General features: G+C 43.1%; 2 protein-coding genes across 3 annotated transcripts in view; one reads left to right on the top strand and one right to left on the bottom strand.

Moving 5' to 3' along the window:
* Positions 1 to 15371, top strand: part of LOC104931905 (serine/threonine-protein kinase WNK4) — a 20015-nt gene extending 4644 nt beyond the window's left edge. Inside the window, exons 3-25 of the mRNA XM_027276239.1 lie at positions 310 to 482; positions 1551 to 1771; positions 2442 to 2599; positions 2685 to 2773; positions 3603 to 3822; positions 3909 to 4139; positions 4499 to 4664; positions 4821 to 5032; positions 5167 to 5240; positions 7895 to 8030; positions 8132 to 8248; positions 8573 to 8695; positions 9666 to 9720; positions 10598 to 10708; positions 11155 to 11323; positions 11451 to 11718; positions 12089 to 12137; positions 12221 to 12471; positions 12543 to 12585; positions 13421 to 13913; positions 14127 to 14332; positions 14426 to 14520; positions 14677 to 15371. Of these exons, the coding sequence (XP_027132040.1) occupies positions 310 to 482; positions 1551 to 1771; positions 2442 to 2599; positions 2685 to 2773; positions 3603 to 3822; positions 3909 to 4139; positions 4499 to 4664; positions 4821 to 5032; positions 5167 to 5240; positions 7895 to 8030; positions 8132 to 8248; positions 8573 to 8695; positions 9666 to 9720; positions 10598 to 10708; positions 11155 to 11323; positions 11451 to 11718; positions 12089 to 12137; positions 12221 to 12471; positions 12543 to 12585; positions 13421 to 13913; positions 14127 to 14332; positions 14426 to 14520; positions 14677 to 14679 (3663 nt within the window). The 3' untranslated portion in view covers positions 14680 to 15371. The remainder of the gene's footprint in view (positions 1 to 309; positions 483 to 1550; positions 1772 to 2441; positions 2600 to 2684; positions 2774 to 3602; positions 3823 to 3908; positions 4140 to 4498; positions 4665 to 4820; positions 5033 to 5166; positions 5241 to 7894; positions 8031 to 8131; positions 8249 to 8572; positions 8696 to 9665; positions 9721 to 10597; positions 10709 to 11154; positions 11324 to 11450; positions 11719 to 12088; positions 12138 to 12220; positions 12472 to 12542; positions 12586 to 13420; positions 13914 to 14126; positions 14333 to 14425; positions 14521 to 14676) is intronic.
* LOC113744960 (uncharacterized) lies at positions 14246 to 23250 on the bottom strand. 2 transcript variants are annotated; one of them, XR_003461922.1, is made up of 2 exons: positions 16221 to 20135; positions 14246 to 14352 (listed from the first exon to the last, which is right to left on the bottom strand). XR_003461922.1 is itself a non-coding variant. In XM_027276259.1 (2 exons), exon 2 carries the CDS (start codon positions 19584 to 19586, stop codon positions 18093 to 18095), a length of 1494 nt encoding a protein of 497 aa, XP_027132060.1. In that variant the 5' UTR covers positions 19587 to 19588; positions 22958 to 23250; the 3' UTR covers positions 15502 to 18092. The 2 variants fall into 2 exon arrangements, 1 of the variants encoding a protein (XP_027132060.1); XM_027276259.1 differs by lacking the exon at positions 14246 to 14352 and adding an exon at positions 22958 to 23250 and having other exon boundaries at positions 15502 to 19588.
* Between the last annotated feature and the right edge of the window lie 59 nt (positions 23251 to 23309).

The raw sequence follows: 23309 nt of genomic DNA, 5'->3' as shown, positions 1-23309 counted from the left end.
GATGTTCTTTAGGTGTTCTTTACATGTTTTTTAGGTGTTCTTTAGGTGTTCTTTACATATTCTTTAGATGTTCTTTAGGTGTTCTTTACGTGTTCTTTAGATGTTCTTTAGGTGTTCTTTAAGTGTTCTTTAGGTGTTCTTTAGGTGTTCTTTAAGTGTTCTTCACATGTTCTTTAGATGTTTTTTAGGTGTTCTTTACGTGTTTTTTAGGTGTTCTTTAAGTGTTCTTTACATGGTTTTACGTGTTCTTTTGGTGTTTAGTATTAGTTCTTTTAGTAATGCATTCATTGATCTTCTTTAACCATTCAGACTCATCGTCTGAACAAGACGGAGCGTCAGAGGTTCAACGAGGAAGTGGAGATGCTAAAAGCTCTGCAGCATCCAAACATCGTCAGATTCTTCGACTCCTGGAAGGCGATGCTGAGGGGCCACAAATGCACCATCCTGGTGACGGAGCTGATGACGTCGGGGACTCTCAAGACGTGAGTCCAGAATGATAAACTACAAGACCTACCAGGCTGGATGTTTCCTCCTGGTTTAAAGTTTATCTGAAGATGATTTGTAGCAGATAACAATCCTAAAATACGATTTACTAAACTCGTAAACGTGAACATGAGCTGAAGTTAAACAGTTAATACTTCTATGATGTGATGGTACTAAATATTATGACCCTGTTTTTAAAGAGTCGTCCTCCTGTGTGAACTGTGAAACTCGAGATTTAACTGAAAATAGCACAAAGACGTGGTTCCTCTCCTCTTTAGCCCAGAGGACATGGCGTCCGTGGTGGCGGTGGAGTCTTGGTGCAGTCTGAGCTGTCCTCAGTGCAGTCAGAGATGAAGTGTGTTGATGTTGTCCTCAGTGTCTTCAGTCCATGCAGTGATGTCCACCACAGAGTCCTGTCTGTGTTTGATGCTGTCTGCAGGCCTGAACATCACAGACACACATGATTGGTTCTCAGCCTGGTCCCTTGTTACAGAGCTTTCTTCTGATTGGCTGAATCTTTGAATGATGTGATGAAGTGTAGACAATGAAATCCACAGATTCTTTGTCATTTTACGTTGACGGACATTATTCTGAAATTGTTGCTCTATGTTCCAGAGCAGTCTTTCACAGAGTGGTGAAGCCTCCAAACACTCAGCCTCTCTGTCATGTGACTCACCTGTTGACAGGTAACCTCATTCACTGGAGATGATCCAGCAGCTGTTTGCGTTCAGCTGCTCGTTCACAGACTTTATTCATCAAATTCAAAATGCTCATATAATTTTACAAAAACATCAAATGTATCAGTTGAACATTTGACGAGTTTCTTTGTGCTGTTTTTAATCAGATTTGAAGTTTCACAGTTTGTTTCTTTACATTTCACACAGCGGGATGATGTCTGTGCAACTCAAACTGAAAACTGTGTTCAGGATTCTTCTGGACTTGAACTCCTGTTAAAAACTTGTTCACTGTGGAACTTTCTGAAGTTACAAAGTACATAAGACACTGATCGCCCCGCCCTGACTGTGCTCACCTGACTTCAACAGGTGTTTTCTTTAAACCTCCTTCAGGTACCTGCGCAGATTTCGTCAGATGAAGCTGAAGCTGCTGCAGCGTTGGAGCTTCCAGATCCTGAAGGGGCTGCAGTTCCTGCACTCACGCTGCCCCCCTATCCTGCACAGAGACCTCAAGTGTGACAACGTCTTCATCACCGGACCCTCCGCCTCCGTCAAGATCGGAGACCTCGGCCTCGCCACGCTGAAGAAGGCTTCATTCGCCAAGAGCGTCATCGGTGAGAACTCTGCACGTTTAACCTCACGACATTAAACTGTTTAACCCTCGTGTCCTCCCCAGATTCTCCTCTGCACACCTTCATGGTGAAAATGTACACGTACAAAAAAACTGCTATTAAATCATCACATCAATATTTATTTCATAAATCTTTTTACTGGATTCCACCAAAGTGTGTGTGTGTGAGTGCAGTCAAATCAGTGTGTTCATGTTTGACACATCCAAGACTGTAACAGCACCAACACCACATCCACCTTTATGTGATCAATAATGAATCATTAAATCATAAACTGACATTTAAAGTTACAGTCAGGACAGTTATTCAGTGTTTGGTAGTTTGAAGTCTGAAGTTGATTCAGAGATTTATTAAATAAATATTGATGTGACGATTTTACAGCAGTTTCTTTGGACATTTTTACATGAAGCTGTGCAGAGGGAGCAAAATGCATCAACACAGTTTGAAGACATTTTAACATTTTACTAAAGAGAAAAGTTCATGCAAAAATTCATGCCACAAGCTGAAACAGACAAAATGATCAAATCAAAAAACTAAGTTGAGAAAAATGGCTGAGGAGGTCATGTAGGGTTAACAAATCTATAAACCGAGCAGTGATTGGCTGTCGGACACACTTGTTTGAAGATGCTCATGTTGTGACTGGTGATGCGTTCAGGGACCCCAGAGTTCATGGCTCCGGAGATGTATGAGGAGAAGTACGACGAGGCTGTGGATGTTTATGCCTTCGGCATGTGCATGTTGGAAATGGCAACGTCAGAGTACCCGTACTCTGAGTGTCAGAACGCCGCCCAGATTTACCGCAAAGTCACCAATGTAAGGCTCCGCCCACGAGAGTGCCGTCCTCTTCCTGTTTTTGTCCAGATGTTTGATGATGTTTGACTGTCTGTCTCCGTCTCAGGGAATCAAACCCAACAGTTTTTCTAAAGTAAAAGTTCCAGAGCTGAAGGAGATCATTGAAGGCTGCATTCGAACCAACAGTAGCGAGAGGTAACCTGACCAATCACAACACAGCATTTGTTTGAAATTACAGTTGTCCCTCGCGATAACGCGGTTCACCTTTCGCAGCCTCGCTGTTTTGCAGATTTTTTTTAGTGTAATTTTGCATGCTTTTTTTTACAGCGTACTGTACAGTATGAACACGCATTGTGTTCTGCGTCCTGATTAGCTAAGGGAGTACTGTACAAAATGCGCTCGGCTAGCCAGATTTACATAAATGTTCAATCACTAGCAGTGATTGAAGTGTGTGGTTAGGGGTTTCACGGCCTTATAACATGTATAATACTTGTAAAAAGATAAAGCTGATTACTTTGCGGATTTCGTCTTTTGCGGGTTATTTTTAGAATGTATCCCCCGCGATAAACAAGGGACCACTGTATATGAATTTTCCAGGTTTCATTTTGTGTCTGAGTGGTGGGGCCAGTGGACGGGTTGGTTGGCGGGTCAGTGGACGGGTAGGTTGGTGGGCCAGTGGACGGGTCGGTTGGCGGGTCAGTGGACGGGTAGGTTGGTGGGTCAGTGGACGGGTCGGTTGGCGGGTCAGTGGATGGGTAGGTTGGCGGGTCAGTGGACGGGTCGGTTGGCGGGTCAGTGGACGGGTAGGTTGGCAGGTCGTTTGGGGGGTCAGTGGACGGGTAGGTTGGCGGGTCGGTTGGCGGGTTGGTTGGCGGGTCAGTGGACGGGTAGGTTGGCGGGTCGGTTGGCGGGTCAGTGGACGGGTAGGTTGGTGGGTCAGTGGAGGGGTCGGTTGGCGGGTTGGTTGGCGGGGCTTGGTTCAGTGTATCTGTAATCCCGGTGTCATGATCATCACTCTCTGCAGGTTCACGGTTCAGGACCTGCTGGATCACCGTTTCTTCCAGGAGCAGCTCGGGGTCCATGTTGATCTGGCCGAGGACGACAACAGCTCGAAGGCGGCACTGAAGCTCTGGCTCAGGATGGACCACAACAAGAAGCTTCATGGGAAATACAAAGACAACAACGCCATCGAGTTCCTGTTCGAGCTGTACAAAGACGTCCCTGAGGAGGTGGCCCAGGAGATGGTACCTGCACCACCATGCTGATGACATCACATTGATGACATCACCTCACCTGGTCTCACCTGTCTCTCTCTCTGTCTGTATCTCAGGTGGTGCTGGGTTTCGTGTGTGAGGCAGACTATAAGCTGGTTGCCAAGGCGATCAGACACCGTGTGACGACCATAAAGCGTCAGCGAGAGAAACAGCGCCGCCTGCTGGAGGAAGCAGTGAGCTGTCAGAAGGAAGCAGTCATCGAGGAGGAGTCTGACCCCGCCCCACAACCACCTGAACGGACCAATCAGAAGCCTGCAGCCGCCACAAGCCCATCTGCTGCTGGAAAGGTGTGTTTGACACAATTTCCATGGAAACAGGGCAGGATGGGGACACAGTGCCTCCTGCTGGCAGTGCTTGCTCATGAATTGCTCATTCATGAGGGCCACGGTGGACCACAATGATTCTACAGCAGTAAAGTTCAGCTCAAATAAACTCATCTAGTAAAAGAAACGTCACACAAACTGTTTTGATAACTTTGAGATAAAAATGAGATAAAGTCCTCCACATGGACTCTGAGCCGAGCAGGTGTGTCTGTTTACAGATGACGATTACATGACTTCAATACTTGTGCTGTACATTGTGTCTTTGGAAACTTTACGAGGGAAATAATTGATGACGGCCTATTCAAATCTTTCTAAACTCACAGCTGGATTCAGAACCTGCCCCTGCCTGGATACAAGCCCCGCCCTCGGTCATGGTGACATCATCGAGTAGCAGCCCGGTGGATTCTGGGATCAGCAGCGTCTCCAGCAGGGCGGAGGGAGACGACGGCAAGGCCACTGGCAAACACACCCCATACTCCTTCGCTACATGTCAGTACACAATCTCAATTAACAATCTTATATATTTGTATTATATTTATATTATATTATTTGTTTGTCTAGAATAATTTGTTTTTGTAAAGTCATTGTGTATAGTGTGAATCCTTTATATCTGTCTCTCTCTCTCTCCTCTGGTTGCCATGGCAGCAGACTGTGAGATTGGCAGCTCCTTCAGTTCCTCCGGTGTCCCAGATAATGTTGAAACCACGCCCCCTCCAGTCACAAACCCTGCCCCCGTCTCGTCTGTCCATGCCCCTGCTCTCGTGGCTCAGGAAACCCCTCACCCAGAGACTGGTCCTCGCCCTCTGACCCGGACACCATCCAAAGCTCCGCCCCTCCCCGTGCTCCGTTTCCCCAAGGTGAGCAGGGGGCGGGGCTATAACCTTGAGTCCCAGTCACGCTTCTTGAGACATGTCCTGATCTTACCTCTGCATCATGGGTGAAACTGAATCAGGATCAGCTCAGTCTGAACTTCTGTGTTTGTTGTCTTCAGAGCATTGCCGTGTCCAGCAACACAGAGCGACCTCCATCTGGATCAGTGTGTGGCTTCTCCTCACCTGTTGACAGGTAACACACAAAAATACACATTTATTTCTACATTTGTCAGGACATTCATCATCAGCCTCACTTCCCACTCTCACTACACAGACGTCCTCACTTCACACAGACGTTCAGTCATTAAACCATCAGTGTTTAAACAGTGTGACAGCTGCAGAGAGAGCGTGTGAATATGAACATACGTGTTGACGTGATGTCATACTTTGATCATGAAGTGTGTTCTGTTGTTGCCTGTGTTCTCTGCGTTCACACACAGAGTCCAAACTGTTTGGAACTGTGCCATCCAGCGTCCTGCAGATCCTCATGAAGTTCCCGTTGCTGATTCCTCAGAGATCTTTGCCATAACTTGCTAATATGTTTGTGTGTGAGTGGACAGGAGGGTGAGCGAGCATAGCAGCTAACAAACACTTCATCTGCTTCTGTGACAGCTGGACAATATTCATTATTACTGACACTCTGACCTGATGATGACGTCACAGTTTGACATTTCCTGCAGCAAACAACACGGTCAGAGCGCGGGGAGGATCCAGGAAGGATCTCAGAGGAGCGTTTTGTAGTCCATCTTCTGGACTTTGTAGTTTTACCACAGATCACGTCAACAACATTCACCGTCGCTTCATGACGTAGAGTGAGAGCAGTCGACTCCTAACTCCTCATCTCCTCTCCTTCACATCTGTCCTCATCTCCTCTCCTTCACATCTGTCCTCATCTCCTCTCCTTCACATCTGTCCTCATCTCCTCTCCTTCACATCTGTCCTCATCTCCTCTCCTTCACATCTGTCCTCATCTCCTCTCCTTCACATCTGTCCTCATCTCCTCTCCTTCACATCTGTCCTCATCTCCTCTCCTTCACATCTGTCCTCATCTCCTCTCCTTCACATCTGTCCTCATCTCCTCTCCTTCACATCTGTCCTCATCTCCTCTCCTTCACATCTGTCCTCATCTCCTCTCCTTCACATCTGTCCTCATCTCCTCTCCTTCACATCTGTCCTCATCTCCTCTCCTTCACATCTGTCCTCATCTCCTCTCCTTCACATCTGTCCTCATCTCCTCTCCTTCACATCTGTCCTCATCTCCTCTCCTTCACATCTGTCCTCATCTCCTCTCCTTCACATCTGTCCTCATCTCCTCTCCTTCACATCTGTCCTCATCTCCTCTCCTTCACATCTGTCCTCATCTCCTCTCCTTCACATCTGTCCTCATCTCCTCTCCTTCACATCTGTCCTCATCTCCTCTCCTTCACATCTGTCCTCATCTCCTCTCCTTCACATCTGTCCTCATCTCCTCTCCTTCACATCTGTCCTCATCTCCTCTCCTTCACATCTGTCCTCATCTCCTCTCCTTCACATCTGTCCTCATCTCCTCTCCTTCACATCTGTCCTCATCTCCTCTCCTTCACATCTGTCCTCATCTCCTCTCCTTCACATCTGTCCTCATCTCCTCTCCTTCACATCTGTCCTCATCTCCTCTCCTTCACATCTGTCCTCATCTCCTCTCCTTCACATCTGTCCTCATCTCCTCTCCTTCACATCTGTCCTCATCTCCTCTCCTTCACATCTGTCCTCATCTCCTCTCCTTCACATCTGTCCTCATCTCCTCTCCTTCACATCTGTCCTCATCTCCTCTCCTTCACATCTGTCCTCATCTCCTCTCCTTCACATCTGTCCTCATCTCCTCTCCTTCACATCTGTCCTCATCTCCTCTCCTTCACATCTGTCCTCATCTCCTCTCCTTCACATCTGTCCTCATCTCCTCTCCTTCACATCTGTCCTCATCTCCTCTCCTTCACATCTGTCCTCATCTCCTCTCCTTCACATCTGTCCTCATCTCCTCTCCTTCACATCTGTCCTCATCTCCTCTCCTTCACATCTGTCCTCATCTCCTCTCCTTCACATCTGTCCTCATCTCCTCTCCTTCACATCTGTCCTCATCTCCTCTCCTTCACATCTGTCCTCATCTCCTCTCCTTCACATCTGTCCTCATCTCCTCTCCTTCACATCTGTCCTCATCTCCTCTCCTTCACATCTGTCCTCATCTCCTCTCCTTCACATCTGTCCTCATCTCCTCTCCTTCACATCTGTCCTCATCTCCTCTCCTTCACATCTGTCCTCATCTCCTCTCCTTCACATCTGTCCTCATCTCCTCTCCTTCACATCTGTCCTCATCTCCTCTCCTTCACATCTGTCCTCATCTCCTCTCCTTCACATCTGTCCTCATCTCCTCTCCTTCACATCTGTCCTCATCTCCTCTCCTTCACATCTGTCCTCATCTCCTCTCCTTCACATCTGTCCTCATCTCCTCTCCTTCACATCTGTCCTCATCTCCTCTCCTTCACATCTGTCCTCATCTCCTCTCCTTCACATCTGTCCTCATCGCCTCTCCTTCACATCTGTCCTCATCACCTCTCCTTCACATCTGTCCTCATCTCCTCTCCTTCACATCTGTCCTCATCTCCTCTCCTTCACATCTGTCCTCATCTCCTCTCCTTCACATCTGTCCTCATCACCTTGTAACGTTTTCCATCGAGGTCAAGGAAAAGTGTTTAGGAGCTCATTTTTTGACTATTTGACCGCACCCCGGAACTCTGATCTGTCAATGGTGGCTTCACATGAAAATACTCTCCTTCTTTTGTCTCATCACTTCCTGCGTTTCTTCATTTGTAGCTACGCCTCTGATGTGACCTCAGGTTTGAGTGACGGCAATGATGGCCAATCAGACAAAGGCAACCAGGAAATGACCAAACGGGAAGCTATGAAGCAGTTCAGGAGGAGAGCACGGGCTCGTCTGAAAATCACAGGGGTGAAAACCAGAGTCACTTCAATCATCACATCCAGTTAGAACGTACATCATATATATACACACATTATTCTAAACATTATTGTGTGTGTGTGTGTGTTCAGGTGTCAGACTTGGTGGACCGGGTGGTGGAGTGTCAGCTGCAGACTCACAACAGTAAGATGGTGACATTTAAGTTTGACCTGGACGGAGACAATCCAGAGGACATCGCCTCTGTGATGGTGAGCACCAGCAGCCAATCAGAGCACGGCACTGTCCATGTAGTCACTGTTATAACGGTAACTCATTTGACATGACACTGTGTGTGTGTGTGTGTGTGTGTGTGTGTGGTACAACAAATAAAAAGAACATAATGAAGTTAAACCATCATCACATATAAATCTGTTTGCTGCGGGAAACATTTTGTTAGAATTACATTATTTACATTATCAGCTGTTTCATGTCACTGAGTGACACTTGACCTCGTATTCATGATGTTTCAGTGCTTCAGTGTTTCTGTGATTCATGTTCTAAAAGGTTCTTCTTCTTTTTGTTTCTGTGTTCAGATCCACAGAGACTTCATCCTGCCATCTGAGCGCGACGGATTCATCCTCCGCATGTATGACATCATTGAAAGGGCGGAGTCAATGATGCATCAACAGCGGCCAGCCACGCTGTCCGAGTCCACGGTGAGTGAGTGTGTGAGACTCATATTGCAACATATCACCACTTCTGTCAGGCCGGGACTCAATGAGGACTCAGATGCAGAGTTGGGCTGAGCGTAGCTTTATTCAGGTCTTCAAGAACCTTCGAAAGAGTGAGGCTATAAAAATAGGCCTAAACTATGAGAAACAAAAAATCACTCCGAGGAGGAAAAAACTCAGAACTAAGTTTATCGAAGATTAACGAAATCAAAATCACTCACAACGAGGAGAAAACAAAAGGCTATGAAAACATTAACTAAGGACGCTCCTATGAGGCTGACAAAACACTAGGCTAAACACTAGGAAACCAAAAGGGCTAGGCTAAGATAATACAACAAAAAATCACTCTTACGAGGAAGAAACAAAATATCACTAGAGCAATAAAGCTGTGGCTGTGGGCTATGAACTAAGGCTTTGGTGAACGCTACAGGAGACGAAACACTTCGGCACAGGACAAAGGGAGACGCAGACAGTATATACACAAGGTAATGGGGAACAGGTGGAAACGATCAGGGCGGGGAAGACAATCAGACACATGAGGAAGGGCAAGTGACCTGAAACGAGAGGAGAGTTATCTTTCAAAATAAAACAGGAAGTGACAAGACAAGACAAAAACCCAGCTTGACCTCACCGAGGTGTGACAACTTCTTCTTCTTCTTCTCTGAGTTGTAGCCATGCAGAGCGTTAGCTCCATCATCTGACCTCCATAATAAATGTAAATCATGTGTCCAGCTTACATTTGTATATTGAGGTATCCACCTCGACCTCTTCAGCTCCAGCAGCACTGATGCACTCATCACAGAAAGGACAGGAACTGAAACACAGCGACGGTTTACTGTGACCAGAAAACAGAGAAAAACCAATGACTAAACGATTAAATGGAGTATTGGACTTGTCAGTTGTCCTCGTCAGCAGTAACATCAACCTTTTTTCCTCGTTTTGTTTTGATCTTCAGTCTAACCTGCCAGCCCAGGGTCTCTCCAGAACTCTGTCCTCGTCTTCACTTCCTGGTAAGAAAAGAGATTAGATTAGACTTTATTCATCCCACAGTTGGGAAATTTACTTATCACAGCAGCAAAAAGAAAAGTGCAGTACACAATACAGAAATTAAAGTAGAGACAGAAAGTACTTATAACCTACACAGTAAACAAAACTAGACAGACATCTGGCAAACAACAGACAATGTGCAAAACAAGTACTTGAGGTACTTGAGGCATGATATACAAAGAATTGTAAGGTAGAGTGACTATGGTATGAAAATACTGTAAGACTAGTAACCAAGATATAAGTAATGCTGTAAAAGTAAGAGACCCTGGTATAATACAATATAATGTACTATTGTATGGTAAATTGAACATAATATAAATAATATTGCAAAGTGACCGTGATATAAATAATATTGTACATTGTAACTAATCGGAATGGAAATATAAGTACAGCTAATTAAAATTCAAAGTAAAGATGAACATAGAGCCACAGTGAGTGGTGGGTAATTGAGAAACAGGAACAGAAACTACACCATGATCAGGTGGAGCAGGTGGTGCAGGTGTGTTGGATGAAGGACCTGCTGAACCTCTCCTTCTTACACCGTGGGTGTAGCAGTCTGCTGCTGATGGAGCTGCTCAGGGATCTACAGTGTCATGTAGGGGGTGAGAGGTGTTGTCCATGATGGAGGTCAGCTGAGCTAACATCCTCCTCTCCTCCACCTCCTCTGTGGAGTCCAGAGGACGGTCCAGGACGGAGCTGGCTCTCCTGATCAGTCTGTTGAGTCTGCACCTCTCCAGCAGACCACAGCATGAAGGATGGCTAAGGCCACCACGGAGTCAGAGAAGGTTCTTGTTAGACATTTTATCTTTACACGCCTCAGATGGCCTGTTTTCCCATCAGACATTGCAGAAGCTGAGCCCTCCCCCGTGAAGAGCATCGACTTCTACATCGACTCTGAGGCCACACCGTCCGTCAGACCACTGAGGTCACAGTCTTTCCACACCTCATCAGGTACACGAACACCTTGGCCTTAAGCAGACTGTGGAGTCCCTCAGGGGAGCTTCCTGGGGCATCTGTAGTCTCTGTTAAACCTTGTGTAAATGTAATGCTCAGTTCTCTCTTCTCCTGATGTTTCAGATGAATTTCATCTCCAGTACAGAGCTAGAGCCAACAACATGTTTAGGCTAGCTTAGCACAAAGATTCTTCACTTTACTCTCACACTACTTTGGAGCTGTTGGATGCAGATTTTTTTTCTTGGTGTGTGTTATTGGTCACTTTCACCCTACAGTCTTTGTGCTAAGCTAGGCTAAACTGGACAAAAAGCGAAGAACATTTTGAGTTTTGAACTTTTGGTGAAAAAAATGAATCGTCTGCATGTTTGAAGTTACAATAATGACAAAAATAAATGACAGACGATGACCTCTTCATGTATTTCATATCTTGTCTCTCTCTCCAGCTTCCCCCCATCAGCCTCCCTCTTACCCCCTCCATTACCCCCACCCAGACCCCACCCCTCCGCCCCTCTCACCTCTCCTCTCAGTATCACCTCCAGACTTCCCCCTACTCCCCTTACACCACCCCCTTCCCCACCCAGAGCTCCTTCACTGGCATCCCCCGTGTCCACAGTAACCCCTCTCTCCTCACCCCCCCCTCCTCATCCTCCTCCTCCTCAGCCCCTCTTCCTCCCCCTCACTGGCCCCCCTCTGACCAGCCTCTTTTCTCTTTGGCCAATGTACTCTCTCTGGCCATGAGCGTGGCCCACTCCTTCATGCCACCACCTGGGACCCCCAACCAGGGCTTTCACCCCCAGCCCCACTCTCCCCAATTCCCCTCCTCCGAGGCTCCCCTCTCTCCCCCCATGTCTCCTTCCCTGGGTCTTAAGCGGCATCCTCCAAGCCACGCCTCCTTCTCTGCTCCCTTCTCCTCCCAGCTGTTCTATAGCGCCCCCACCCCTCTAACAGGCCCCGCCCCTGACAGCCAGGAGGTGGCTCCGCCCAGCCAGACGCCAGAAACACCTCAGGTAAGAAAGGAGCATCAGGGACAGGTGAGCCTCTATTAAAACATGCTATGGGCTTACCTGTGTACTGCAGCATGAACTCATTTAGAGAAGAAGAATCAACATGTAGGATCTGAAGCTGGAACAGTTAATTCCTTCATTAACGGGATATTTCAGGGTTTGAAGAGGTCGGCCAAAATCAAGATTAGATCAAATGTAGTGAGCATATTCTCACCGCGTTACCCTGCTGTCAGTCACACAGCGTAATACACTGTTTGGCTTAAGTATAGGAATATGTAAGTTCTACAGGTCGAGACAATGTAGTGCCAAGGGAAAGCTCCAAATACATGAACCATCCCTTCAATACATTCATTTATTCATTCGTTCTTTTCAGCCGCACAGTCCTGTTCAGCTGAAGGTTGGCCCAGCTCCGCCCCCTCATGGTGAGTCCCTGCTGACATCACAGTGATATCACGGTGACATCACACCAAGCTGAAAACACTCACATCATTTGTCTGGTTCACAGGTTCAGAGACTGTCTCAGCTCCCACCCTGACCGGTGCTTCCGGTACTCCCACCCTGACCGGTCCTCCCACCCTGACCGGTACTCTCGGTACTCCCACCCTGACCGGTCCTACCGGTCCTCCCACCCTGACCGGTCCTCCCACCCTGACCGGTCCTCCCACCCTGACCGGTACTCTCGGTACTCCCAGTCCCATGGGAGAGCTGTCTGACTCCTGTGCCTCGTCACCGCCTGTCTCGACTCCTCACACTACAGTAAGACTCGAGATGATGATGATGATGATGATGATGATGATGATGATGATGATGATCTTCCTCTTGTCCAGGTGTCCGCTCCTGTCTCACCTGGACTGTCACCCATACAGGAGGGTAAGACATACCTGTACACGGAATTTCAATAACTTAGAAAAACTTGAACAACCTAAAGAAACAAAAAAAAAATCAATAACTTGAATAACTTTCTACGTTTATAACTTAACTCTAATAACTTGAATAACTTTCTACGTTTATAACTTAACTCTAATAACTTGAATAACTTTCTACGTTTATAACCTAACTCTAATAACTTTAATAACTTTCTACGTTTACAACTTAACTTTAATAACTTGAATAACTTCTAAGTTTATAACTTAACTTTAATAACTTTCTACGTTTATAACTTAACTCTAATAACTTTAATAACTTTCTACATTTACAACATAACTCTAATAACTTGAATAACTTTCTACGTTTACAACTTAACTCTAATAACTTTAATAACTTTCAACGTTTATAACTTAACTCTAATAACTTTAATAACTTAATAACACGTTCCTTTCTGAGCATGTGTACGACCGACACTCCAAAGAGATGCCGGACATGTGAGGCAGCCGTCATGAACAAAGACATCTGTCTGACGCTCGTCGAAATCTTTGTAGAGTGAGTCATCGAGCAGACAAGAAAAGATCTGTGAATAATGAGCTTCATGATTGTGGAGATCTCGTTAAAATCAAAGCTGTAAATCCAGTGAAGAGATTCTCCTGAAAGTTCTCCATTAAATGACTCCACCATCTGTGCTGTAGCACCACCTGCAGGTCACCCTGTTGAAGTATCAGCTCATATAAATCAGTGTTTGTTTCACAGTGTTATCCCACTAAGGTAAGTATGGACAGCTGTACTCGAGTATTTGTTCTGATTACTCATGATACTTCTGTTTCTCTTTCAGTGAAAAAATCTTCAGGTATCACTGTCGGTCGTTTCCAGGTGATGCCCTTAAAAGACATTCCCGCTGTCTGTCATCAGGAACCACGCCCACTGAATCAGGCCTCGCCCACTGCCCACTCCCCGCCTCCCTTCAAACGGGACCAATCAGAGAGCAGCACGGAGGAGCAGAGCGAATCAGAGAGTGGTATCAGCACAGTGACAGTCCCACCACCTGGACCGCTTCATGGTTACCGTGACAACGCTGGAGGACGGGATGAAGAGGAGAGGAGGAGGAGGGAGGAAGACAAGGAGGAGGAGGAAGAGAAGGAGGAGAACAAGAGGAGGGGCGGTCCGAGGCTGAGCATCAGTCTGTGGGAGGGGTCGGCTGGCAGTCCTGGGATGAGTGGCAGCAGCCTCAGCCAATTGTGGAGCCGCACGGCTCCCTACATCAGCTCTGACGAATCAGAGAGCGAGAACGAGGATATGTGGGTGGAGCTGGAGGAGCTCCGCGAAAGGTAAGTTATGGATGTAACATTGATGGAAACTCCTCATTTTGTGTCACATTTAATGAACATAAACGATGTCAGTGGAACAATATCAGAACACATCTTGAAACCTGAACTCTTTAAAATACGGAGATCACCAACATCACTTCCCCTCGGTACTATAACTTTTTGAGCAGGAAGTCCACATCAATCCTTTTATTAATGTTTCCTTCCTGTTTGCAGACACCTGGTGGAGGTGCAGAACCTGCAGGCCAATCAGAAGCAAGAGATCGAGGAGCTGTACCTGAGGATGGGTAAAGTCCCGCCCCCTGGTATCGTCTCTCCAGCCACCATGCTGAATCACCGCCAACGGCGCCTCTCCAAGACAGGAAACTACCCTCCGTCTCGCAAAAACAGTCTGCAGAGACTGGATGTGCCGCCCCCTGCAGGTGGGAGGAGATGCTGCAGTCTGCAGCAAAGAGTGAATAATAATGTTTAGAACAATGTGACCAAACGTACCTGTGTTTGTGTTTGTGTTTCAGGTATCATGAGGAAGAGCTCGCACAGTGGCAGCAGCAGTGGATCTCAGGAGAGAGCAGGGAAAGGCGTGACCTTTGCCCCCAAATACAGCTGCATGGTGAGCTCATAATGTATGTGTGTGTGTGTGTGTGTGTGTGTTTCTGTGTGTGTGTGTGTGTGTGTGTGTGTGTGTGTGTGTGTGTGTGTATATATAAAGTAACATATGTCCTATAATATAAAATCTACGACAATATAAATGACCTTTTCCTTCCAGTGAGCGGAGCTAACAGAAGATATGAAGAAGATTGCTGGAGAGATGAAGAGAAGTCGTCAGTGAACACACTGTCACTTTATTATCAAAGTCTGACTGCTCAAGATGATTATTATAATTATATTATTAATTATTATCCCCTTTGTAAGATTGAGTTTAATTCCAGACTTTAGATTTGTTCTTTGTGCTTGTTGTTTTTCCAGCCCCGATGTAAAGACCACATACGTGGTGCATTCAGGGCCACATGTGGTCTTTACGGAGGAACCTCATATAAGAACAGGTCCTTGAACGCACCGTTTCCGTCTGTTCCTTCACTTTAACTCGCTGCTCATTCACTCAGTTATTTGATGCATGTCAGTCACACGTTCCGTAACATTTATTTATTGTAACGTCATTGTAAGCAGCTACGAGAACATTTGAATTAATGTTAGTGTTCGTTAGAAATTCTCCCATGAAGACATTTTATTTTTTCACAGCTGAGTTTTACTATTTGTCTGTCACACATTCACATTACAACTACATGCTAATGTTAAGTTCATCTTACTGACTGAATGATGCTGAACAGTGTGTCCCATATCTGAGTGTATGTTGGAGTCACAGTGTGCCTTATTGAAAGATCATGACAATAATTATTGTAATATTTAGACTGAGTGTGTGTGAGAGAGAAATATATATTAAAGCTGATGTTTGGAAATCGTGTTTTGACTTTAAAGTACTCAGTGATTTCATATTTGTGAGCAGGTGATGCATGTTTGAGATCTCCCCAAAATGGCTCAATGATGATACTGAGGTCAGAAGACTGATGGTCACTCTAGAACCTTTTTTCTTCTGCTGGAGCCACTGCAGGGTTGACTTGGCCTTGTGTTTAGGATCATTGTCCCATGTGCAGCTTTCAGGCTGATGAATTCAAACTGAGCTCAATATTTTCTGAAAACATGCTGCATTCATCTTTCCAACAGTTTGAACTAAATGTCCTGTGCTGCTGCAGCCCCCCCCCCAAAAAAAACATCATAGATCCACCTCCATGCTTCACAGTGAAGGTCAGAGATCACCTCCATGCTTCACAGTGACGGTCAGAGATCACCTCCATGCTTCACAGTGAAGGTCAGAGATCACCTCCATGCTTCACAGTGAGGGTCAGAGATCACCTCCTACTTTTCATCATAGGCTTTGCTGACTCCTCCCCAAACAAATCTTTTGTTGTTGTCACCATAAAGTTACATTTTGTTCTCATCACTCCGAACAACCTTCTTCCTTGTGTTCTCCCAGTTGGAGACATGCAGGTGACTGGAGTCTACCTTCATAGATAACCATGTTCACTTTGTAAATAAGGGACTAAAATCCATTTTAAAATACCAAACCTGTTTGTTAGCTGATGTATTTAAACAGTCATTCCAGATAGAGTCCCTCCACAACATGGAAAGTCTACAACTAAAACAGTTTATACAACAAGTAATGAGCTTAATAATTAGTTCATGGTTCTCTAATTTCTTCTAATATTCAAATCACGCTTTCAAACACTTAAAAATGGAGCCTACAATAATCACCTCCAAACAAAAGCTGCTCTCCCAGGTGTGTCTGATGCAGGAAGAAAGGCCCAGGTGAGCTTCCCGCCCTTTTTATAGACTCCACCCCATGTGCCTGCTCTTAGGGCTGGACTTCCTGTTACCGTCCTTCCACATGCACAATATATTTGCTGCTTTAACTCTCTGTGTTTTCCACACTTTATGATGGACACATAGCTTTAACATAGCTTAGCTAACAGACTTAATGTGTTATCATATTTATGTAATAGTACTAATTGATATTGACTGCATAAACCTGCCGCCTGCCTACACATTGAGTTTATTAGTACTAAGATAATAAGTTTATTAGTTCATTTATATTAAAACTATGTGATTCAAATGATCAGGAAAAATTTTGTATTTTAATTACAATTTCTGAGTGTTTTTAAGAAAACACGTGAAAATGAGGAAGTAAACAGAACTCTACTTCCTGTTTCATAGAGACTTTAGGATCATGGGGAAAATAAAGACACAGCGACGACAGTTGATTTGAATTTTTATTCATTTTAGCAATTTGCAAAATCAGGACAGAAGCTTGAAGCAGGAAAAGCATCTCATTGGTTTAAACTTTGTCCAATCAGATCTCACTGACAGACAGGAGGTGATGATGACATCAGCACAGGTCACACAGAAGACTTTTGAATCATTTCAAATGTCGACGTCATTTCTACATTTTCACTTGTTTTATCCACAAAGTTCTGCACACCATCTACTGTGATTCATTGTTTCACTTCGTCAGCTGAAATGTTCCACAGAAACCATCAGATCAAGTTTGTCATTTGACTTCATGAATGAAATGTAATCCCTCCTGTCTGTGGACAGAGGCTCTCTTCACTTAGCAATGTGCGTTACAGCTCAGCTCTGCCTAGCGACTGATGCAGTACCTTCCATGTAATGAATGTGTAAATAGTCCCAGCAGATAAAGACAAAGTGCTGAGGTTCAGACTCACACTTGTATATGAGAGAAACATTGAACGATGTTATTCTGAAGTACTGACATTCTCAGTTGCTGCAGTCAGAAACACCAACACCAAGATAGCTCTGGGAAAAGTCTGTAAATGTCATGAAATGAACTCTTTGACTTGTTTGTTACACAGGAATCATTTGTGGTTTGAAGTTTCTGACACAACTATGTGATCTTTGACAAACTGCATCATGTGTCATGGACATCGTCTCAGGTCTGAATATTTTAACGCTTATTTAAGCAACAAATTGTCCTCGAATGGACCAAATGACTAAACTCTGAAGTCAGTCATTGTAAGGTGTAAAAACAGATTAATCGTCCTCCTGCAGGAAAGTACAGAGCCTCTGAAATCCTTTTTATCTTTAATTTTAATTATTTATGAACAGGCTCGTACAAGATATGGACCCAAGATGCTGATTGTGTGTGCAGTATTGGGACTGATTTTATAAAAAAGATTAAAGATTAAAGACTGTGTAAGATTTCTTTTTAACACATTAAATAAGTTGTAAAATAGTTTCTGAAAACATGTGAAAAGACTTTGAACGATATATTAGTTAAATGTGGCGTCAACAGTTTGTCAGGATTTTGTGGGCGGTCCTAATTTCATAAACTTGTTGATATTTTTAATCATTCAAATTTGGCTGGATAGTTAATAACATTTTCTTCTCTGACAAACTCAGAACTCATATTTATTCTGACTTTACACAGACTTTAAAACATATCTTTGAGGACTTCTCTGTAGAAAACTGCCAACAAGGAGACAGTTTAAGAGTAACAAGGGGGAAACTAAAGACACATTCAGTGTGAATATCAGGTAACATGTCAAACAAAATGTTTAAGATCAAACTCATTTCATGAAATGTACTGACCCTCAGCTGCATCAGAGCTAGTTAAGCTTCTATAGTTTCTTTAAGCTTTGTCTTGTAATCCTCTTGGCTCTCTTCACAGTTCTCCCCATAATACGGCTTATTGCACTCACACATTGCTACAAAGGAGTCTGTAACTCGAACACATGTGCCTCTTTGGGCACCACCACAGTTTAGCCCGAGGCAGGGATCTTTTTTCAGGATCTCTTCATCACTTTTAAACAGAACCACAAACTTGCCAGTTAACATTTTATATTTCTTACAAATTCCTGTATAAATATAAGGCACTGTAATGTCATCAAGTTTAATGTATTCATCTGGTGCTTCTTTTGCATCGATGGCGGCATGAGGTTTGCCTATATAAGCATGTACTGCTGTGAAAGCGTCTGTCACTGGAATGTTTTCACCATCTCTTTTAATTCCTTCCACGTATTCCTTACAGTTTTCAAGTTTTTCTGCAACGTCATGACAATCAACCTTGTTGTAGAGGCACTTTGTAATGGCTCTTTTAACTTTGTCTGGATGTGTGTGAGTCCCCTTTGCCTGTCTGGCTAAGGCCACACTGACATCACTTGATGGTACCACAAACTCAAATTTATACAAGGTGTGCTGGTTGAATACTTTAAAATGCCTATCAGAGTGTCCGGTTTTGTATGCTACAACCATCCAGTCATACCTCTCATACTTTTTGGCCAAGAAAGACCTGACTTCGTGTGCCATATGTGTACGCCTGTTGGTATCTTTAATGAACTCCTTCACATCTTCTTTAATATAATCACTGTTCAAGAGGCAGGACTTATGGATATTGAACATAAACGCTGCAGACTCGTACGCCATCTTAGCTGATAATTCAAACTTTTCTTCAGTCTCTGTATCTTTGTATTTGTAGATGAAATGATTCATTGTGATCCCCTTGTATACAAGCAAATCAATCAACATGGTATATGCTTTGATTTGAACTTCATCACATTTAATTTTTGTACCCAACACCTCTGCAAGGTTCTTCATGAGGGATGTTCCTGTAGTTGTCAGGTACTGGTGTAACTCCTGTGTGGCAGTGTGTGGGTATGATTTAATAAATTCATTTGTTAATCTTTTACTCTCCTCCACAGATTTACCTTTTATACTTTTCAGTAAATTATCATAACTACCCCAGGCTATGTTGATTTTTGACTCTATGCTGGAGTAAGTAGCTGACCAGATCTCCCATTTCATCTCTTCCTGATTTTTATCTATCTTAAAATTAAGTTTTTTAAATTCATCCTTGAGAACATCTATCACTTCATTTTGACCACCAACTATTATCCCCAATACTAAATTTGTAACCAAAGCAAGCTGTGATCCGCAAACTGGAATCAACTCCAGAAAAGGAACACCCATGTCTTTGATCTTGCTGATGGTGTTCAAAGTCATCTGGGATTTGGATTTGATCTTCTCAACATTGTTCCCTGCAGACAAGGTGGACAGGAAGAGGGAGGACGACACCAACAGCAGGAACAGCAGACCAGGAGACACCATGACTGCCAACAAATAACATGACACACACAAACACATCAGTGTCTTCATTATTACCAATAATAACTATTAATAATAACTATATATATAATAACTATTTATTTAATGAGCAACAACATGCAGAAGTACTAATGCCACGAGTGGAAGCAGTAGTCATAAGATTTAGTTGCAGTAAAAGCAGCAGGACGAGTATACTGCTATCAAACAATGCATAAACATTTTTATACTTAAAAACCAAAAGGAAGTACAGACAGAAGATATTCTACAATAAGATTTAAAAACATCATTGCTTTTACAACACTGCAAATCTAAAAATCTCTGGTTTAGTGACCTAATGCAGTTCATACAGTTAGATAAGATAAGAGTATTCGGCACGGATGAAGTACGAGTATGATACGAGTAATACGAGTCAGTATCTGTGTTCGGATTGAATGAATGTCCTCATTGGGTAGCTGACTGTGTCTGCCTCTGTGTAAACTAATACAAAGAAATGGACTGAACTTCATAAAGCGCCTTTCTACAAAGTGCTTTAAGTTAATGCCTCTTATACACCCATTCACACACACACTAATATATCTGGGAAACAAACAGGCACCAAAAACAACGTATGTAACTTTTAAAGTGATGATTATAAATGTTTACTCCTTATGTAAGCAACAAACCAACGTATGTATTTTTCTATTATATAGTAATAATAATATTATTCATAATAATAATAATACCAGTTGTAATAATAATGATGATTAGTAATTAGATTAGATTAATAATTGTATTTATAATAATAAGAATTATTTATTATATTTATTATAATTATTGTGATTGTAATAATATGTATTGTTATTATTAATATTATTAATAGTAATAATATTTTATTATTATTGTTGTATATTATGATCTCATTTCTTCTTTCTGGATGGGTGTCCTACATGTTGTGGATGCTCAATGATGTGAGCAACATCCAAAGTTCTTAACATGGTTACATACCTTGTATCATCTAAATGTAAAAATAAACTAATCAAAAAATACCAAAACTACAAAAAAAGCAGTCATGTTGCAGAATAATAAACATGTATTATTGTTGGATAATATACGTTTGTGCAGTAAAAAGTACAATATTGGAAATCATGGAGCAGAATACGAAGAGGCTGTAAATTTGCTGTAAGAGGAAGAACTGAAACACCCAAATCTGATAATCCAGTACAAATAAAGTCATGAACAATAACAGTACTATTGTTCATATGATCAAAGTAATTAACAACTATGTACTCATTGTCTATTATTATTATTATTCTTATTATTATTATTATATACTATTGTCTACTGTCATGTTATTTCACATGTATTGTAATAATTGTTATATATTACAATGCAGTTGGCAGACTGACATTAACTCCACTGAGGAAGTTCAGGGAGCGTTCTCTGCATGCCACAGGCCGGCTGTACATAACAGGACAGATGCCAAAACTTCACTGTCTGTGAATGTCTTTATCATATGATCGATCATTGACAATATAATGACCGAGTAATGTAATCTCATTACACACGTTAAGAGCAATAGCAGATAAGGAGAATTCAGGAGATACTCATTGTAACATCATAATATTGCTCTTCTTTGCATTTGCAAAGCTTCAGTAACTGTTGTAGGCCAGCAGTAGATGAAGATGATTACAAATCATTTTTATCATTATTAAACCTTTATTTAATCAGGAAAGGTCCCATTGAGATTAAAAATCTCTTTTTCAAGGGAGTCCTGGCCGAGACAGAACAGCAGCACAAACTAACAGACACAAGATACACAGACAATATTACAACACATAGCAGTCTAAAAATTATAAAAGTTCAATACAAGCCATGAAATCAACAAACTTCAGCTAAAACCACAACACATAGATGGATCATTTTTGGATCATCCATTCTTTAGGTCGTCAATCTGGATTTAAAAGCATTCAGAGAGATCTTTGAGTTTTAAAACATTCTGTAAGACATTCCGGTCAGAGGTCGCCCTGGTCCCTCATTTAGTGCGAACATTTGGTACAGATAAAATATAAAACTCCCTTGAACACAGCGAATATTGTCCATCACACTTTCTAGAAATAAAAGAACAGAGGTATGATGGAGGCAACCCGAGAATCACCTTGTATATGAAATCTAGCAGTGGGTGCTCCTGCGGGTTGCTAAACGAGGCCATCCTACCTGAGCAGTGGTGTGTCAGGGCTTTACAGTTAGTGATGCATGATAAGCTGTGTCAATCATATGCAATGCCTGAGCAGAGGCACACATGTACAAAAGATCCCATTAGTGCAGAGCAGGTAAAAATGTTGCAGCAACAAGTCTCTTTTTTACATTAAAATAGAAACACAACTTGTTTCTGAAATAGAAACTTAACTTCTAGCCTCATTTTGTTCACCAAGCATTGAACACGTGGCTTAAAAATCAGAGTCATCGATCGAATGCCAACAGGTATTTATAGGAGTTAACCCTTTTTTTCCTGACATAAACTTTAAAAAAAAAATCTGCATTAAAAACAAAATTTAAATTAGACTAAGTTTTCTGTACAACATTAAATGCACACTGCAAGTGGTCAACAGCTTTAGCGAGAGTTGACGCACTGCAATAAATAACTGCATCATTAGCATATAAATGAAAATCAGTATCATTCACATCTTTACCCAAATTATTTATAAAAATGGTAAAAAGAAGTGGGCCAAGCACAGAGCCCTCATGTATCATCTGCATGAGGTGATTATTAAAATATTGCCAACAAAACGTCCTGGATTGCATTTACTCGTGACAAATCATCCATATACACAAAAAACAAAAAAACAAACAAAATGGGATGATGCCACCCTGTCGGACTCCATTACTAACAAACAGAATGACCCCATTTAACTTGCACAGACTGATGCAGTACACAAGAATATTTGTTATCTATTTAGGGACCTCTCTAATATTTGTGGTTGGCAGACAGTAGCTCCGACCTCTTCTCTGTTCTGTGTGCACACATGGACGTGAAGCTATGCAGATCAGAGATTTTACTTCATGATACATTGTACGTCTGTTATTATCAGAGGGGAACTCTCCCCATTCGCCCACCTTCACCCGGTATATGAAATGAGACAATAAAACACTGAATCCATTGAATGCAAATGTAAGGATGCGTATAGCTTCTCCATCTGCTTACAGTTTACATACCTATGGTGAATAAACGAACCAACTAACTAACCAAATCAAAATGTCTGAGGAGACGTGTTTCTATAGTTTATATTTCTACATCTGTTTCTATAGTTTATATTTCTACATCTGTTTCTATAGTTTATATTTCTACATCTGTTTCTATAGTTTATATTTCTACATCTCAGTTCATATTAACTAACCTGCAGCTGGAGACTGAAGAGGGTCTGCCTGGTTTGTGGTTGGTCAGCGGGCCGTTGGCTGGTTTGTGGCTGGTTTGTGGCTGGTCAGCGGGCCGTTGGCTGGTTTGTGATTGGTCAGCGGGCTGCTGGCTGGTTCGTGGTTGGTCAGCAGGCTGCTGGCTGGTTTGTGGTTGGTCAGCGGGCTGCTGGCTGGTTTGTGGATGCGACCTCTGTCTTAGGACAGTGTGCAGGGCGTTGGAGGCTCGGAGGAATCCTCTGATCTCTGAACTCGTGGGACAGTACCTATTCATTTATAGGAATCTGATTGGCCACACCTTCTTACCCTTCCTCTGGGGCAGGTGGAGCAGGAGAC

The sequence above is a fragment of the Larimichthys crocea genome, unplaced genomic scaffold (assembly GCF_000972845.2).
Source record: "Larimichthys crocea isolate SSNF unplaced genomic scaffold, L_crocea_2.0 scaffold33, whole genome shotgun sequence".
Classification (NCBI taxonomy): Eukaryota; Metazoa; Chordata; class Actinopteri; family Sciaenidae; genus Larimichthys; species Larimichthys crocea.
The sequence above is the reverse complement of the archived record's forward strand: the minus strand, read 5'-3'. Positions and strand labels throughout refer to the sequence as shown.

Bases quoted from the DNA above. Each gene is read 5' to 3' on its own strand.
- LOC113744960 (XM_027276259.1), bottom strand. From the start codon at position 19,586: ATGGTGTCTCCTGGTCTGCTGTTCCTGCTGTTGGTGTCGTCCTCCCTC.